The sequence below is a fragment of the Puma concolor genome, chromosome A2, assembly GCF_028749965.1.
Source record: "Puma concolor isolate L17-30 chromosome A2, mPumCon1.1.hap2, whole genome shotgun sequence".
Taxonomy (NCBI): domain Eukaryota; kingdom Metazoa; phylum Chordata; class Mammalia; order Carnivora; family Felidae; genus Puma; species Puma concolor.
In genome coordinates this window covers 156978930-156995657 of record NC_141668.1, presented here as the reverse complement: position 1 = coordinate 156995657, position 16728 = coordinate 156978930, and the positions used below count along the sequence as shown (strand labels likewise).

The 16728-nt window shown below is 53.3% G+C and overlaps 1 protein-coding gene across 9 annotated transcripts; it reads left to right on the top strand.

Annotated features, from left to right (window-relative positions):
- Nucleotides 1–628: 628 nt before the first annotated feature.
- On the top strand, nt 629–16479 carry TMEM42 (transmembrane protein 42). 9 transcript variants are annotated; one of them, XR_015248434.1, is made up of 5 exons: nt 629–907; nt 2696–2842; nt 8808–8998; nt 13368–13400; nt 14563–16479. XR_015248434.1 is itself a non-coding variant. In XM_086698461.1 (3 exons), the coding sequence occupies exons 1-3, from the start codon at nt 647–649 to the stop codon at nt 3730–3732; spliced, it is 549 nt and encodes a 182-aa protein (XP_086554587.1). In that variant the 5' UTR covers nt 630–646; the 3' UTR covers nt 3733–3867. The 9 variants fall into 9 exon arrangements, 1 of the variants encoding a protein (XP_086554587.1); XR_015248433.1 differs by having other exon boundaries at nt 13292–13400; XR_015248431.1 differs by having other exon boundaries at nt 13292–15290; nt 15469–16479.
- The last annotated feature ends 249 nt before the right edge of the window (nt 16480–16728 follow it).

Here is a 16728-nt window from a genome sequence, read left to right as displayed (position 1 = left end):
TATATAAAACTATGCATAGAAAATACTCTAATAATATTTAAACATTTAAGTGCATAGGAAATTAGAAGTAATGTTAATCCTGGTTATCTGACTGGAGTGAATATGGATGATTTACTCTATATTCAAAATCCATCTGCGCCTTTTGATTTGTCAGAAAACCCTAACCCGAGCTCGCCTTCTTCCTGAGTCGTGGAGATCTCTAGCGCCCTCTGCTGAGGAGTCTTTCCACTTTGCGCCTCAATCTGGAAGGTGCAGGTCAATCTCCTGGGGCTCCTGTTGAAATGCAGATTCTGATTCAATGGCAGTTGGGCGGGGCCTGGATTGGGCATTTTTAACAAATTCCCAGGGAAAGCCGAAGCTGGGCAACACTCTGGCAAGGATTGAAACTGCCGGGTCATGGATAGTTAATTCTATAACAGCAACCACACAATACCGCCGGGGCTTCAGACGCCAGGCCCGGACAGCTCCCGGGTTAACCTAAACTCAACGCCAGAGGCTGGCTGCCCTCCACCCCACCCAGGCTCCCTAGTCCCCGCCCCGCCCCGGTCCCCGACCCCGCCCCTGCCCTGCCCCTCTGAGACCCTCCCCGCGCCCTAGTTGGCTGCCCTGATCACGTGAGCGTCGCGTCACGTGAGGCCACCGCCCAATGGCGGCGCGCGCTCGGTCCTGCCGGTGGCTGGTGCCCCAGGAGCCGGGAGAGGTGACAGCGGGCACCATGGCCGAGAGGCTACAGTCCCCAGGCGGCGCCGTGTGCCCAGCCTCCTACCCCGACGCCTCCGCGGAGTTCCCCCCGCACCTCCAGGCCGGCGCGATGCGGCGCCGCTTCTGGGGCGTGTTCAACTGCCTGTGCGCCGGCGCGTTTGGGGCGCTGGCCGCCGCCTCCGCCAAGCTGGCCTTCGGCAGCGAGGTCGAGACCGGGGCGCCGCTGCGGCAGGCGGGCGGATGGGGGGCGCTGGGGGGCGGGGTCTGTTCGCCGGGTCAGCTGCCGAGCGCTGCAGTCAGCTGGGGCGGGGAGCATCCTTCTATTCTAAATCACCTCAAATGCTCGTCCCGTGTAGGCGGTAAGAGACCGGAGCCTCTTCCCTACCAGGGACCTAAACTCTGCCCTCCGACTGGGTTTGTTCGCTTTCCTGCATCCACTCTCTACCTCTCATTTTAAGCCCCTTATGCCTGGACGTTTCTCTCCTCGTAACTCAAGGTGAGAAGCCTGTTGCCCATCTTTACTCCGTAATTAACGGGTGTTTTGACCAGTATATACCCTGCTGCCCGGAAAATTGGGAGTTTGGGACACCTAGACATGAGAGGACAGAGAAACATTTTGGACATTCCCATCCCTGATGCCGAGAACTCCTAAACTGCCTCTCCACGCCTACTGAAGTGTATCTCTGCCCCTCCCATCCCAAGTCACAGGCTTTCCTCTGCTGCTGGAGGGGTTTCATCGCATCTGCAACCTAGGGTTAGGTCCTTACCTGGACAGCCTACAGACTGATTCTTGGGGGGGTGGGGGGGGGGTGGGGATCAGGGGGCCGGTAAGCCTGTTTAGGGCCAATCCAGTGGGAACCACTATGCTTGAAGTTAGTGTTCTGTTGGGTGTAATTCTTGAAGTGATGCAAAGTTAGATGAGTGACTGTGAACCATGAGGTTTTCTAGTCTTTTTAGTTGTGCACCAGGCCTTAGTGACTATATAAGCAGACTGCCACTGGCACAAAGAGTGCTTTTGTGAAAATTATACAAAGACACCCTTTCCTTAAGACACTCTTTTTTCAGCAGCTGGAAAACTGTTGTAAGAAATAAGAGCCTGATATTTGGATGGCCACCCCCAGAGGAAGCAGCTCTGTTTGCAGGAAGGTTTCTGACTCAAAATGAAGCAAGGGTGTCTTGCATATTCTTTGTGTAGGAGGCTTAATTTAAGATCCTCTCCTCCAGGCTCTCGCCTTTAAAAAAAAAGGGGGGGGGAAAGGAAAAGAAAAAAAGGCCGCGGATTCTCCCAGTGATGTCTGGAATCAATAGTCAAGTCGGTGGTGGCTTCACTTCCCACAGCAGGGCTGTGTCCTGATTAAGAGCATGGAGCCACACTGCCTGAATTTGAATCCTGGTGACTACCACCAGCCTTTGGCTCTTTAGGCAGGTTATGTAATGCCTTAGGTTCTTTATCTGTAAAGTAAAGGTAAGGACTAAATGAGAATGCACTTGAAATGCTTGGCACAGGGCCTGGCACAGAGTGAAAAAAAAGCTCGAGGATGCCCAGCGGGACTGGCCTGAGTGTCCTGTAGCCTGCATGGGCTAATTCATGCTTTACCTGATCCCAGGAAGTGAGGACTCTGCCCCTGGTTTACTCATACGACATACTGACCGGTAACTGCTTGGCTGTCTCGCACTGATCTTTTAGCACCAACAAGTGACTGGTGTTCCAGAGAAATTACTGGTTATGGCTTAGCAGTTTACTCTTCCCAAGGACACATGGCCGGCAAGATGGCTGAAGAAGTCTCCTCGGGGTTTATTTCAGCTATAAAATGGGTGTGCTGAGCACAGCGTTAAGTGAAGTCTTATGCAGGAAAGCTCAGGAACGGCCCACCCAGGCTCTGGTGGCATCTCAGTAGGGGTCCAGCTGCCCATCAGTGCCCTGGGTATGCTGGGAGGAAGGCTGCGGGTCTGCCTTGGCCGAGCGCGGCTGCAGTGACACTCTCTCCCGCAGGTGAACATGGTCTTCTGCATCTTAGGCATTATCGTGATGGCCACTACCAATTCTCTCATGTGGACGTTCTTTAGCCGGGGCCTCAGTTTCTCCATGTCTTCGGCCATTGCGTCTGTCACAGTGACTTTTTCAAACATCCTCAGCTCGGTGAGTAGCCTGAGGGTACAGTCAGTACCCCTGTCCCAAACCTGGGTTCTGGGAGGGTCCTGGGTGAGTTGGGGAACCCACCCTCCCAGATAGGAGGAAAGACAAGAGCTGAAGCAGAGATTGGGCTGTGGCTTGAGCCCTGGTGGCTGCTCCTCTGATCTCGAACTTGGTAGAATCCTCAAGTGTTAGCTGGGAGTGAAGGCCAAGTGTAAAAAAAAAAAAAAAAGCCCACCTGCCTGCTGCCCCTTCAGGCTGCAGCCCTCATGCTGATGTCTCTGTAACCTCTGTGCAAGCTGTCTCCTAGGGGTCTGTAAACTTGAGCGTGAGACGTGGAGGGTGGACGCTCTTTCCTCCGACAGCCTGATGTCAACCAGGTGGGGCTGAGCCCAGTCAGTCCTGCCGTCGAGGGAGGGAGGACGTAGCAGGCCTGTTTGGATCAGCAAACACCAGGCACCGGCTGTGTGCTGGGCCTTCGCTGCTGGCCTCTGCGAATCTTTCTTGCGCACTTTGCTCGGGGCCAATGCTGCAAGGAAGGTACACTCCCCCCACCTCTCCGGGCGAGCCAGAAATGGATAGTGCCGTGTGGAAAGTGACAGCTGGGTTTCAGGCTCCAGACCTCCAGCTCCAGACCTTTCCTCCTGCCCCAGGAGGGAAGTCAGGCACGGGGGGAGTGAGGTTGTGCCTGCCCGCCATGGTCAAGTCCTGCGGGCACGTGTCTACTTGGCCTCACAGCGGTCTCTGTCCCACAGGCCTTCCTGGGCTTTGTGTTGTATGGAGAGTGCCAGGAGGTCTTGTGGTGGGGAGGTGTGTTCCTCATCCTGTGCGGACTCAGCCTGATCCACAGGAAGCTGCCACCAAGCGGGAAGGCCCCTCCACACAAGCAACAGTGACCTCGGTTGACTGGACGGACCGGCTGGAGAGACAACGTGGCGGCCCGAGGAACGGGCTGGCGTGTGGGGGGACCACTTCCCAGGGTGATCTGGGCGTGCAGCCATCTGAGCGTCAGCCAGAGGAAGGCGCCCCCAAGGGAAGCAGGCCTCTGACCTAGCAGCCTGGAGTGTGGCCAGCCGGAGCTTCTGGATCAGGAAGGACATCCACAGCTGTGTTCTGCCCGGAGCCCTGATGACACCCGCACAGTGCTTTTGATTCTCATGCTCCTGGGCCCACCCAGTGCCCCTTGGCAGACGCTGGAGACCCCGGGGTTGGTCTGCTTGGTGTAGGGACTTGAGACCACGCTGTAATCGTAGTCCTGTCGCGTCGCATTGGAATCCGTTGCTGGTGGAGCTTTCTGACGGCTTCACGCCGATGTATCAGGACATCTGTGTGGCCCTTCTGCAGTACGGCAAGGGAAGGGAAACTGGATTAATAAACACTTGTTTTTGTCAGTCAAAGGGAGCAGGTGTGAAATCTTTATTCTTTCCTGCCTTCCCCCCCCCTCCTTTCCTAATTTTTTGGAGTGCGAGGGAGCAGCCTAGGTGAGCTGCAGTTCTTGGAATGGAGTTAAGAGCTGCCCCCGCCTCCCGCCCCCCGGGCCTGGGGCCCATGCGCTCTACTGTCTGTGAGCTGGAGCACACGGTTCCTTCCTGATGTCACCCAGGCTGGTGCCCTTCACGTTCAGGAGGGTCTGTCCATTTTCTTGGTACACAAGGAGGAAAACTTGACCTTCCTCTGGGGACCTAGTTTTATTTTACTTGTTGGGAAAGGAAACTGGCCCAGATGCTGCTCCCACACCCCCATTTCCCCTTTAGGCCCCGTCTGTCCTTTGGTTTTCTTTCCCAGATCCCTGTGACTTGTTTGTTTCTTACACAGTGTGTAATTCCTAGTTCAGCGCGGCCTGTGTGCTGCCTCACCTTCTCTTGTGCATAGCTTCACGTGCGATGCTCACCTCCAGTTCTCTGGGGGGCTCCCCTGGTGTCCTAGCGCCCCCTTCAGCTCTCCTGAGGCTGACCACCTCCACGTCCTCTTCAGACATTCCCTGCAGTGGAGAGGGACTTGGTGGTGGGCGGGGGACGAGGCTGTCCCCTCCTTCCTGCCCGCATAGCACCCTCACTGCCCTCCTCTATTGCTCATTGCACAGGTGACAGATGTGCTTCCTAACACTGTTTTGTGGCTCCTACTGAGTGGGATCTGGCATTAGCCCACCTCTCCAGTTCTCTCTCGGTGCCTCCTTAGTACCCCTGCACCTACCCTGTTTGAGTTGCCCCAAATATTCGCATCTCAACAGTTCTCGAGTCCACCGTGTCCAGCCCCGCTTCCATGCTTGGTGTTTTGCAGGAATAGGAAAGCCCATCCTAAAATTCGTATCAACCCTCAAGAGACCCCCGACTCCAAACAGTCTTGAGAAAGGACAGCAGGATTGGAGGACTTACACATCCCTGATTCCACAACTTACGGCAAAGCTGCATAATGAAAACGGGATAGTGACTGGCATACAGACAGGAACCAAGGATACAGAATAGAGAACCCAGAAATAAGCCATTTGAGAAGACTTGACATTGAATGTCAAGACCGTTCAATGGGAAAAGGCAGCCTCTTCCACAACCGGTGCTGGGAAAACTGGATCTCTGTGTGCAAAAGAGTGAACTTGTGGACCCTTCCTTGTCACCAGGCGAAGGACTTGAACAGGCATTTCTCCAAAGGAGATCTACAGATGGCCAAGAGGCCCATGAAAGACGCTCAGCATCATGAGTCACTAGGGAACTGCAAATCTAAACCACAGTGAGATACCACCTCGTGCCCATTAGGATGGCTACCACAAAACCAAAAATGAAACAAGCAAAACAGAAAATGACAAGCATTGGTGAGAGTGGAGAAATTGGAGCCCTTGTGCCTTGTTGGTGGGAATGTAATATGGTAACAGCCACCATATTGGCAGTTCCCCAAAAAGCTGAACAATTGTGTGAGTCCAGGTCTAGAGAGATACCCCAAAGCACTGAAAGCAGAGACTCAAACAGCTACTTGTATACCAATGTTCATAGCAACACTAACAGTAATCAGAAGGTGGAAACAATTCAAATGTCCCAGCAGCAGAAGGATGGACAAACAAAATACGGTGTATACATACAACAGGTTATTCAGCCTTAAAAACGAACAAAGATCGGGGCGCCTGGGTGGCTCCGTCAGTTAAGCGTCCAACTTCTGCTCAGGTCACGATCTCGCGGTTCGTGGGTTCAAGCCCTACCTCGGGCTCTGTGCTGACAGCTCAGAGCCTGGAGCCTGCTTCCGATTCTGTGTCTCCCCCCCTCTCTCTGCCCCTCCCCTGCTCATGCTCTGTCTCTCTCAAAAATAAATAAAAACATTAAAAAGAAAAAAAAGGAATGAAGATTTAACACAGGGGCTACAGCGAAGATGAACCTTGGAAACATTTTGCTAAGTTAAATAAGCCAGACGCAAAATGACAAATATTGTATGATCCCACTTATGTGAGGCATCTAGAACAGGCAAATTCATAGAGGCAGGAACTACAGGGGGCTGCTCAAGGACTGGGAGGAGGGAGGGTGGGGAGTTAGTGTTTAATGGGGACAGAGCTTCTGTTCAAAAAAGTTATGGAGACGGATGGTAGTGATTGTTGCACAACATTGTGGATGTACTTAATGCCACTGAATTGTAACTTAAAACTGGCAAATGTTACATTAATGTGTATCCGCAATTGAAAAAACAGGGCAAAACAGAAAAGAGGGAATGGTAGGAGGAGGAATTAGAGACAGCTAGTGGTGAAGGCTCATTCAACAAGTTTTTCTACAAAGGGGCAGTAGATGGCAGGGAAGATGGGGACAAGAGAGGGAGGGTTGTTTGGTTTTATTTTTGGTTGTGAGAGGAGAAATAGCATATTTAGGTAGGCTAATGGCAGTGATCTATCAGTGAGAAGACTGAAGGTGCAGGGAAGGAGCTGTTTAAAAAAATTTTTTTTTAGTATTTATTGTGGAGAGAGACAGAGACAGAGCTTGAGTCGGGGGGGGGGGTGGGCAGAGCGAGAGGGAGACACAGAATCCGAAGCAGGCTCTGGGCTCCAAGCTGTCAGCACAGAGCTCGATGTGGGGTTCAAACCCACATACAGTGAGATCATGACCTGAGCCAAAGTCAGATGCGCATCCGACTGAGCCACCCAGGCACCCCAGGAAGGGGAGCTGTTTAAAGAACAGTGAGCCGGGGCGCCTGGGTGGCGCAGTCGGTTGAGCGTCCGACTTCAGCCAGGTCACGATCTCGCGGTCCGTGAGTTCGAGCCCCGCGTCGGGCTCTGGGCTGATGGCTCAGAGCCTGGAGCCTGTTTCCGATTCTGTGTCTCCCTCTCTCTCTGCCCCTCCCCCGTTCATGCTCCGTCTCTCTCTGTCCCAAATAAATAAATAAACGTTGAAAAAAAGAAAAAAAAGGAACAGTGAGCCTAGGGGCACCTCGGTGGCTCATTTGGTTAAGCATCCAGCTCTTGATTTTAGCTGGGGTCATGATCTCATGGTTCGTGAGTTTGAGCCCCACATTGGGCTCTGCACTAACCATGGAGCCTGCTTGGGATTCTCCCTGTCTCTCTCTCTCTCTCTCTCTCTCTCTCTCTCTCTCTGCCCTTCCCCCACTCACACTGTCTCTCCCTCCCTCTTTCTCTCTCTCTCTCTCTCTCTCAAAATAAATAAAAGAAACCTAAAATTAAAAAAAAAAAAGAAAGAGCACTGAGCCCAAGCTGGAGCTGGTGAGCTGGGGTCCGATGCACAAGTGAGGGTTGGCTTAGCAAGGAATGCGGACATCTCACTGCAGAGGTCAGGAATGGCCGTCCGCGGACAGAGAGCCAGGTAGGTGGCTGGACGTGGTTGGAAGGGGCTCGTAGAAGTTCTTTTCTCAAAGTTCCCCAAACTTTAAGTCATTAAGAAAAAGACAGGACACCTCAAGAGAAAACTGGGCAAGGCATATGAATTGATAATTCATAGAAGATGAAGATTGAACAGCCATAAACAGACACAATGCATCAATCTCACTGGTAATAGGGAAATGCAAATAAGACCACAGTGAGGAGAAAAGAGAAAGGCATGCCAGAGGCTGAAAATACTTGCAAAACGTCTATCCTGTGAAGGACTGGTCTCCAGTGTTGGGGTGTGGGTGGGAGGGGGTTTGTGCTGTGTGAGGCTCCCTTTCCACAGGGCTTAGTCCAGTAACCTCACCACCCACCTTGCAGTGGTCTGGCGTGCAATGCGTCTCTGGGCTCACAGGAGCAGCACTGCATTTGTTTTTCCAACGCCTCTCGAAGGTCACATCATTCCAGGGACCTGGGCAATGGTGGTAGGCATGGTTAAATGTTGCTACAAGAGATCGTGCCATTCACGACATTGAGACACCTGGTTACTATTTAGAGAAAAATAAAGCAGGGTTCCTACCTCATGCCTTATTCTGCCATAAATTCCAGAAGGGTCAAAGATGAAACTGTAAAGGAGAGGAAAATGAAGGCGTGTGTGAAAAGTAATCTTGGCGCGAAGATGTTACCAAGGAAACAGGAAACCTAGAAACAAAGGGAAAGATAAACCGACTCCATAAAAGTTAAAAAAAAAAAAAATGGATGTGTAGCAAAACTCAGAGTCAGAAGGTAATGAATATTCTGAAGTCTAAAAAGAGCTCCTGTGGATCTATAGGAACGTGACCCACACTCCAAAAGATAAGGGCACAGTATTAGGTAGCCGAGAGTATTCTATGAGAAGATACTCAGTCTTACTTGTGATGGGGGGGGAGGGGGGCGGTGGTAATGGAATAAAATTGAAACAACATTGAGATTGCTTATCTATCTATCTATCTATCTATCTATCTATCTATCTATCCATCCATCTATCCATCCATCCATCTATCTATCAGACTGGCCACAATGAAAAGTTTGGGAGTGGCCAGGGTTTGGTTGGTTGGTTGGTTTTTAAAGGCATCTTCCCATCTTTTTATGGGAGCCACTGGCACAGTCTCTGGAAGGCTCTTTCAGCATGTACTGAAATTCCAGGTGTATGTATCCTGTGACCCAGCAGTTGACTTTGGAAGATTTATGTCACAGATGTTGTCACCCGCAAGTGCCAAGACGTGTGCGAGGAAGTGACATATGAGGTCTGGAACAACTTCAAGGCCCACCCAGAGGCAGTGGTGGCCGCTGAAGAGAATGACATCTACTTGGATGGTTAAGAAATCAACTCCAAGGTATGTTTTAGTGGGGGAAGGAAAAGAGAGCTCGTACAGGATGGGATGTTGAGAAAGCTCCCGCTTATGTCAGTAAATGTCTATGGCAGACGAAACTGGAAAGATACTTTATTTATTTATTAAAAAAAATTTTTTTTTTAACGTTTATTTATTTTTTTGAGACAGAGAGAGAGCATGAACAGGGGAGGGTCAGAGAGAGAAGGAGACACAGAACCTGAAACAGGCTCCAGGCTCTGAGCTGTCAGCAGAGAGACCGACGCGGGGCTCGAACTCACAGACTGTGAGATCACGACCTGAGCTGAGGTCGGACGCTTAGCTGACTGAGCCACCCAGGCACCCCTAGAAAGATACTTTATACTGGTGGCCTCTGGAGAGAGGGTCTGAGGGTCTGGGGTGGGAGAGACTTAGTTTTTACAGTGGGTATTGATCACTTTCCATCCTGTCTGGAATCTCTTTGATTCCTAAATAAGAAGATTCAAGGGGCGCCTGGGTGGCTCAGTCAGTTAAGTGACCGACTTTGGCTCAGGTCATGATCTCAGGGCTCGTGAGTTCAAGCCCTTGCGCTGGGCTCGCCGCTCTCAGCACAGAGCCTGCTTCGGATCCTCTGTCCCCCTTTCTCTCTGCCCCTCCCCTGCTTGCGCTCTCTCAAATATAAATAAAACATTAAAAAATCATTCTAAAACACCCCAGGATCTCCGATAGCTGGCAGAGTTGGCAGTGGCCCCTGCCTCTTCCCAGTGGGACAAACAGGTGAGGCCGCTTGCCCCAGATCGCCCACGGCAAGTGAGCCCTTCCATCTGAGGCAGAGCCCGGCAAGAGCTAAGCAGGCAGCAGCAAAGCAGATGGGGACATGTGACACGACACGTGTGGCAGAGGCCCCGGCAAAGTGTTTCACAAGAGGGAGGCCCGGTTCCCTCAGGGAGATCAGGGAGGGCACGGAGAGCAGGGGGCACAGGAGAGTCATCCACGTTGAGCAGAAAATTAAACCTGGGAATTTGGGGCAGAGGAGGCCTTGAGGCCTCCCCGGAAGGGGAGGCAGATGGGGAGGCAGCTGGGGGGGGGGAAAGGCTGCAGATCTTGGGGCCCCAGGAACCAGAAGGCAGGTGAGGAGCCTTGGGGGTGGGCATTGGGCCGGTGCCTCACTGATGCTGCCTTGCACCGTTTACCAATTGTTCGGCAGGTTTTAGGTTTTTTACCCCAGCTGGCATCTGAACCACACAATAGTGTTGTTCCGGTCGCCACAGTGCTATTCCTGGTCAACCCGTCAAAACTGTCAAGAAATATGCATTTGCTGATGTCTATTCTGAGTGCAGGTTAAGTAGGCTCCGTGCCCAGCACAGAGCCAACTTGGGGCTTGAACTCAGGACTCAGGATCAAGACCTGAGCTGAGATCAAGAGCTGGATGCTTAACCGACTGAGCCACCCAGGTGCCCCTTGAAGGCAGGTTTTCAGGTCTGACCTGAGCTTAGAACCCAGCCTCTCCCAGTGGCCCTGCCTCTCCCAGCCTCAGCTTCCCCAGCTGCCAATGGTGTTTACACAGAAGGTCCCCTCCTGCCTTCTGGCTGGGCTTCAGTTTGGGTGAGCACATTATTCCAGTTCCCCCCGGACATTCCTGGTTTTAGGACTAAGCGTTCTGTGTCCCAGGAAACCCTCAGTCCTGGGCAGACAGGAGGGCTGGTCACCAAAGTCCACTCGGTTCACAAAACTCCGTTTGCCCAGAGCAGCGGTACTCAGGCAGCTTGGTTTCATGTCCCCCTTACACGCTTACAAATTATCGAAGACCCCAGTCAGCTTGTGGTTATGACGTTTCTACCTGCAAATTTTTACCATTTCAGAAATGTAAATTGAGAAGTTAAATTATTTTTAATGTTTATTTACTTTTGAGAGAGATGGAGACAGAATGCGAGTGGGGAAGGGGCAGAGAGAGAGGGAGACACAGAATCCGAAGCAGGCTCCAGCTCTGGGCTGTCAGCACAGAGTCCGACGTGGGGCTCGAACTCACAAGCTGTGAGATCATGACCTGAGCCGAAGTTGGATGCTCAACCGACTGAGCCACCCAGGTGCTCCATAAACTGAGAAGTTTAAAAAAATATTTATTTTCTTCTGAGAGAAGAATAATAAATTCTCCGCCCATTATATAAATAACGTATTTTTATGAAAAACAGCTATATTTTTTTGGAAGCCTAAACTGTAGAGAAGAGAGTAGCATTGCTTTACATTTCTGTAAATCTTGTTAATATCTGGCCTAGTAGAATTCAGCTGGATTTTCCCAATTGCTTTTGCATTCAGTTGTGTTTTTTAAAATGTTTATTTATTTTAAGGGGCGCCTGGGTGGCGCAGTCGGTTAAGCGTCCGACTTCAGCCAGGTCACGATCTCGCGGTCCATGAGTTCGAGCCCCACGTCAGGCTCTGGGCTGATGGCTCGGAGCCTGGAGCCTGTTTCCGATTCTGTGTCTCCCTCTCTCTCTGCCCCTCCCCCGTTCATGCTCTGTCTCTCTCTGTCCCAAAAATAAATAAAAACGTTGAAAAAAAAAATTAAAAAAAAAAAAAAATAAAATAAAATGTTTATTTATTTTTGAGAGAGAGGGAGAAGAGAGTGGGTGAGGGGCAGAGAGAGAGGGAGACAGAGAATCCCAAGCAGGCTCCGCACCGTCAGCACAGAGCACAACTCAGGGCTCGAACTCACGAACTGTGGGGTCACGCACGCCCTGAGCTGAAACCAAGAGTCGGATGTTTAACTGACTGAGCCACCTGGGCGCCCCCTGCATTCAGTTCTTGAGATGCATTTTTTTTCTGGTTGAAATCTATGAAGAAAATCTGACCTCACTCAGATACGTAGATGAAAAAGGCAGGAATATTTCCACAGCCTTTTCACATAACGGGTGTTCTTCTTTGATACTGTCCCCATGCACCACCAGTGGTAGTTTCTTAAAGCCGATGGCAGTGTGGACTCTGAGCCACATCACTGTACCCTTGAGGGGATGACAACAAAGAGGCAGCTCTTGGGATTATTGTGCAAAGACTCGCAGGCCTCTAGACTCCGGGGAGCCCCGGCCACACTGAGAATGCTCTCCAGGGGCCCGCGGGGACTCTAGCCACGTGGTTGTGCTTGCATGTGGGTGGCCGGCCGACGAGTGTCCATCGCTGGGTGAGTCTGAAGTGCTCCCTCTGCCAGGCGGCTGTGAGCGTGTGCTCTGTAAACGGTGGGGGCTCCCGTTCCCCACGGCCGGCCGGCGCATCCCAGTTAGAGGCTGCTGACCCGCCCTGACCGCAGGGTCTTTCCGTGTCCACGGAAAGACGTGCCTGTTCCTTCCCCTCCTGCGCTGGCACATTCTGGCGACTGGAGGCTCGGTCGTCTCATTTTGGGGGGTTGTTAGGAGGTTCGGCCGCATATAACAAGTTCCCGCTACAGTGCTTGACACGGCCGGGGCCCGTTGGTGGCCTGTTCCCGGGTGGCGCTCACCAGCGTTGGGCTTTGGGAAGCAGCGGGCTGAGCCCACTCTGCTTGCTTCAGAGATGAGGAAACCAGCCCAGAGAGATGGGGCCGGTGGCCCGAGGCTGCCCAGCAAGGCGGTGGTTGAGTCCGTTCTGCTGACTCCCGGCGCAGTGCTCCCTCGGGACGTCCGCCAAGCCCAGCCCTGCAGGCTGTGAGCCAAGCAGGAGCAAGCAGAACGCCCAGGTGTCGCAAGAGTCACGTCCAAGTTTAGGTGACGGAAGATGAGGTCACGAGGTTGGGAATCTCTGAACCCCAGCTGACCTCCGAGGTCCTCTGCTGGGGGCCCGACGACTTTCCCCTGTCAGGTGCCCCGTTACCGCTACTGCTCCTTTACCATGAGAAACGTGTGACCATGAGCGGGCCTGCTGGGTTGGCTGTGGAGCCATGGCCACCAGCTGGGGCTTCTGGTGGCGACTGTCTAACTAGGGCTCCCACTGCGGGTGGGGGAAACTGGAGGCAACAGTTAGGGCATTAGTTTCCCGCTGCCCCGCAACAAATTACCCACGAGGGCAGTGCTTTCAAAGCACAACCCTGTGGCTTCTCACCAGGACTCCCATCAGGGCCCCTCACGGCCTGCAGGCCTCTGGGGGGGGAGGGAGCCGGCCCAGGCTGCCTGCACGCCGCTGTGGCAGGCCTCGGTCTCTCACCCCGTGGGCCTCTCCCCAGGACAGGTCCCCACCGGGCGTCGGCCCATCAGAGCCGAGAGCGAGGGTGGCCGCACCCAGGGCGGAAGCCGAAGGCTCCTTGTAACCTAACCTCAGAGGTGACATTCACCACTTTTCCTGCATTTTGTTTAGAAGTGAGGCACCGGGGCGTTCCACAGGCAGGAGGCTGCCCAGCACACCTGGAAGAGGGATTTGCTTTGTTTTGCAGGAACTAGAATGGTCCATTGGGATTTCTGAAAGCGTGAGTATCACTGGGGCTCAGCCTCACCTTCCACCTCCCTTTCCCTGAATTGCTCTGTCATCAGCATGGGGCCTGGAGGCACAGGGCAGGGACAGGTGGGATGGGCCACTAGGCGGGACAGGAGGGCACCTGCAGCCAGAGAAGAGAGGTGCCTGGGTCCTCAGTTAAGATGGTGTGTGTGTCCCTCTTCGGCCGGACCCTCTGTCCGTGTCTCTCCCGTGTATTTGTGTCCCTTCTGACCACTCCCGGGCTCGTCCCCTCTGAATCAGGAGAGGTGGACCGTGTCGTCCAGCCGGGCTGCCTGACAGGACGCTGGAGGCCCAGGCCGCACTGTCTTTTGAGGCTCCTTATAAATTAAAACCAAACGACCTCCAAAACAGGCTTCAGGAACTGTGGCACATTGTAAAAGCCCGAATTTAACAAACTGGTATCTTTATATATATATATACATAATTTTTTTTTAAGTTTCTTTCTTTATTTTGAGAGACAGACGCAGCGTGAGGGAGGGGCAGAGAGAGAGAGAATCCCAAGCAGGCTCCGAGCTGGCAGTGCACAGCCCGACTCAGGGCTCGAGCCCACGAAGCTGTGAGATCATGACCTGAGCTGAAACCAAGAGTCGGACACTAAACTGACTGAGACACCCAGACGCCCCATAAACCGTTGTCTTTAATATTCAGGAGACAGAGGGAAGTGTGACTGTGGTTGAAAACCAGGCCTGATGGAGTTTGCAAAGAACTTTCATGCTCTGGACAGAAGGGGGAAGAGTGTGGTCGAACCCAGGCCACGGGTTCAGAGATTTGTGACAAGTGTCATTTTAGCCCTGCACTTGCCTGTACAGCCTTTTTTAGAGATTACATCAAAAGTCTACATTAGGGCCCTCTGCTCATTTATTTTTGCATTTATATAGCACTTACTATGTGTCAAGCACTGTTGTAAGTGCTTTTCCAAGAGGAACTCAGGGCACCCGGGTGGCTTTCTCGGTTGAGCATCCGACTTCGGCTCAGGTCATGATCTCACACTTCGTGGGTTCGAGCCCCACGTTGGGCTCTGTGCTGACATCTCAGAGCCTGGAGCCTGCTTCCGATTCTGCGTTTCCCTCTCTCTCTCTGCCCCTCCCCCACTCATGCTCTGCCTCTCTCACTCTCAAAAATAAACGTAAAAGAATAATAATAAAAGAGGAACTCAAGTGGCTTTGCCCTTTCTCTGGTTTCCATAAAGTGGAAGAATGTCCAGCCGGGACGCATCAGGGTTTGGGAGAGATGCGGACCACTCCCAGTTAATTTCCAAAATAGAAGATGCCCAAATGGGTATAAACATTTTAATGATCACCATTTCACGGAGGAGGAAACTGAGGCACAGAACGTGAGCATCTGTCCCAGGTCACACGGTGAGTGTGTGCACAGGCCCTCCTGGGCGCCCTGCCCGTCCGGACAGGCCACGCCCTCCATGTGCTCTGCGATGCTCTGGGGAGCCACACTGGGCAGGGGTGCCAGGCTGGGCTGGCAACCCCTTGTGCCACTGGGGTGGACGCTGATGCCCACCCCTCACGCGTGCGTCAGATGGATGTGCTCTCCAGGAATTGGTCCGGGAGCTACCAGAGGCGCCTGGCTGGTACCTGTGGGCGGGCGGTGCCCTAGGCTTTACCCGGTGTTCTCCGGGACCCTGAGCACAGGTTGGCAGGATACCAGGAGGGAGAGGGGAGAGGCCCCAGGAGTGGGGCTCCCAGCACCCCCAGTCGCTGCTCAGCCTGCCTGGCATTTCTGTGCTGAGAGCGTGGGGTCCCCACCCCAGCACGCACCGAATCCACCTATGATCCAGCCCACGACGTGAGAAGAACCTCAGAGTGGACACCCACCGGAGCGAGATGAGAGAAACTGGAGACCCTGTCGGGTAGGGGCCCGCCCCCTCCCTCCCTTTCCTCCCTCTCCCAGGAATTTTCCAGCACAAACCCAGTCTCCAGACCCTCCCCGCCCCCAAGACTCGTGGAGGCCCCAACCGCTCTCAGAGACTGATCCAAGTTGTACACAGGTGTCCACTGCTCCTGAAATGCAGTATTTTTCACAAGCAGATCAGCTGGAGGTGCGCGTACAGGCAGCGTCCTGGACCGGCGCCCTTGCCCCCAGCGGTGGAGGCTGGGAATCTGCATTGAATGAAGGGACATGCTCCCCTTTGCAGGAAGGCCTGACGTGGGAACGGCCACGGGTGGGGGCCCCAGGCCGGCTTGTGAATTTGCCGGATCTGCTGCTTCGGTTCCATCTTCTACGCTCCAGCCCCTCTCGGCCAAGCAAGTACCATTTACTCCAGTACCCCTGGGTCCTCCCCATCCACTGCTCCCCGGGACTAACGCTGCCTTTGGGACCCTGGGGGCCTCCACCTCAGGGTGCAGAAAGATCAGGTCAGTCAAGGGGATTCCAACTTTGAGTAGCCTGGGAGAAGAGCATTTTAAACAAGGTGCCCCTTGGGGGCCCCTGGGTGGCTCAGTCGGTTAAGCGGCTGACTCTTGATTTTGGCTCAGGTCTTGATCTCAAGGTTCGCGAGTTTGAGCCCCGCATCGGGCTCTGTGCTGACAGCTCAGAGCCCTCTTGGGATCTTCTGTCCCCTTCTGCTCTTCCCTAACTCGTTCTCTCTCTCTCAACAAAATAAACATTAAAAAACAAACAAGGTGCCCTTTCCTGACCTTGGGGTAAAGCAGATACCCCCCAAGGGGCACCCCACTTGAAGCCTCCCACCTTGCCCACCCGTGCCCCAGTGGGTCTGGAAGCATGGCCAGCAGGCTGTTCAGGAGCCCACCCTGAGGCTCCCAGGTCTGCAGACGGGCTCTTGCAGGGCGTGGGCCGGCCCAGCTTGGGAGACTTGGGCAGGCACAGGGGAGGGAGACCCCGTGGCCAGCAGGTCCCCCTTCCCTTGAGCAGGGGTCTGTTCTGGGGTGGGGGGCAGGTTCGTCTTCCCGGGAGGAGGTACCTCCTCGTGTGGACTGAACGCCCTTTTTTGTTCACTGAAGGTGCTCCTTGGTGTTGTGCCCTCCAGAGCACAGATGATCAGTATGCTTTTAATTAAAACTCAGACTGCTTCAAGATGACTGTGTGGTCCCCTGGGTCATTTTCTTCTTTCTGCCAACAAGTTTCTTAAAGTATCTTGTGCTGGGCATCACGTGGGCCCTTGGGGAGCCATCTGATCCTCTGAATTTCCTGGGTCAAGGGCCTCTTGAGAGGTTGGGCTTTCTTTTTTTCTCTTTTTTAATATTTATTTGAGAGAGAGAGCAAGCAGGGGAGGGGCAGAGAGAGAAAGAATCCCAAGCAGGCTCAGCACAGAGCATGACGCTGGCTCA

What these genes read in the sequence shown, in the direction of transcription:
- TMEM42 (XM_086698461.1), top strand. Translation starts at nt 647, where the DNA reads ATGGCGGCGCGCGCTCGGTCCTGCCGGTGGCTGGTGCCCCAGGAGCCG. An exon ending in AGCTGGCCTTCGGCAGCGAG is followed by an intron (nt 908 to 2,695) that starts GTCGAGACCGGG and finishes TCTCTCCCGCAG; the next exon opens with GTGAACATGGTCTTCTGCAT. An exon ending in TTTCAAACATCCTCAGCTCG is followed by an intron (nt 2,843 to 3,591) that starts GTGAGTAGCCTG and finishes TCTGTCCCACAG; the next exon opens with GCCTTCCTGGGCTTTGTGTT.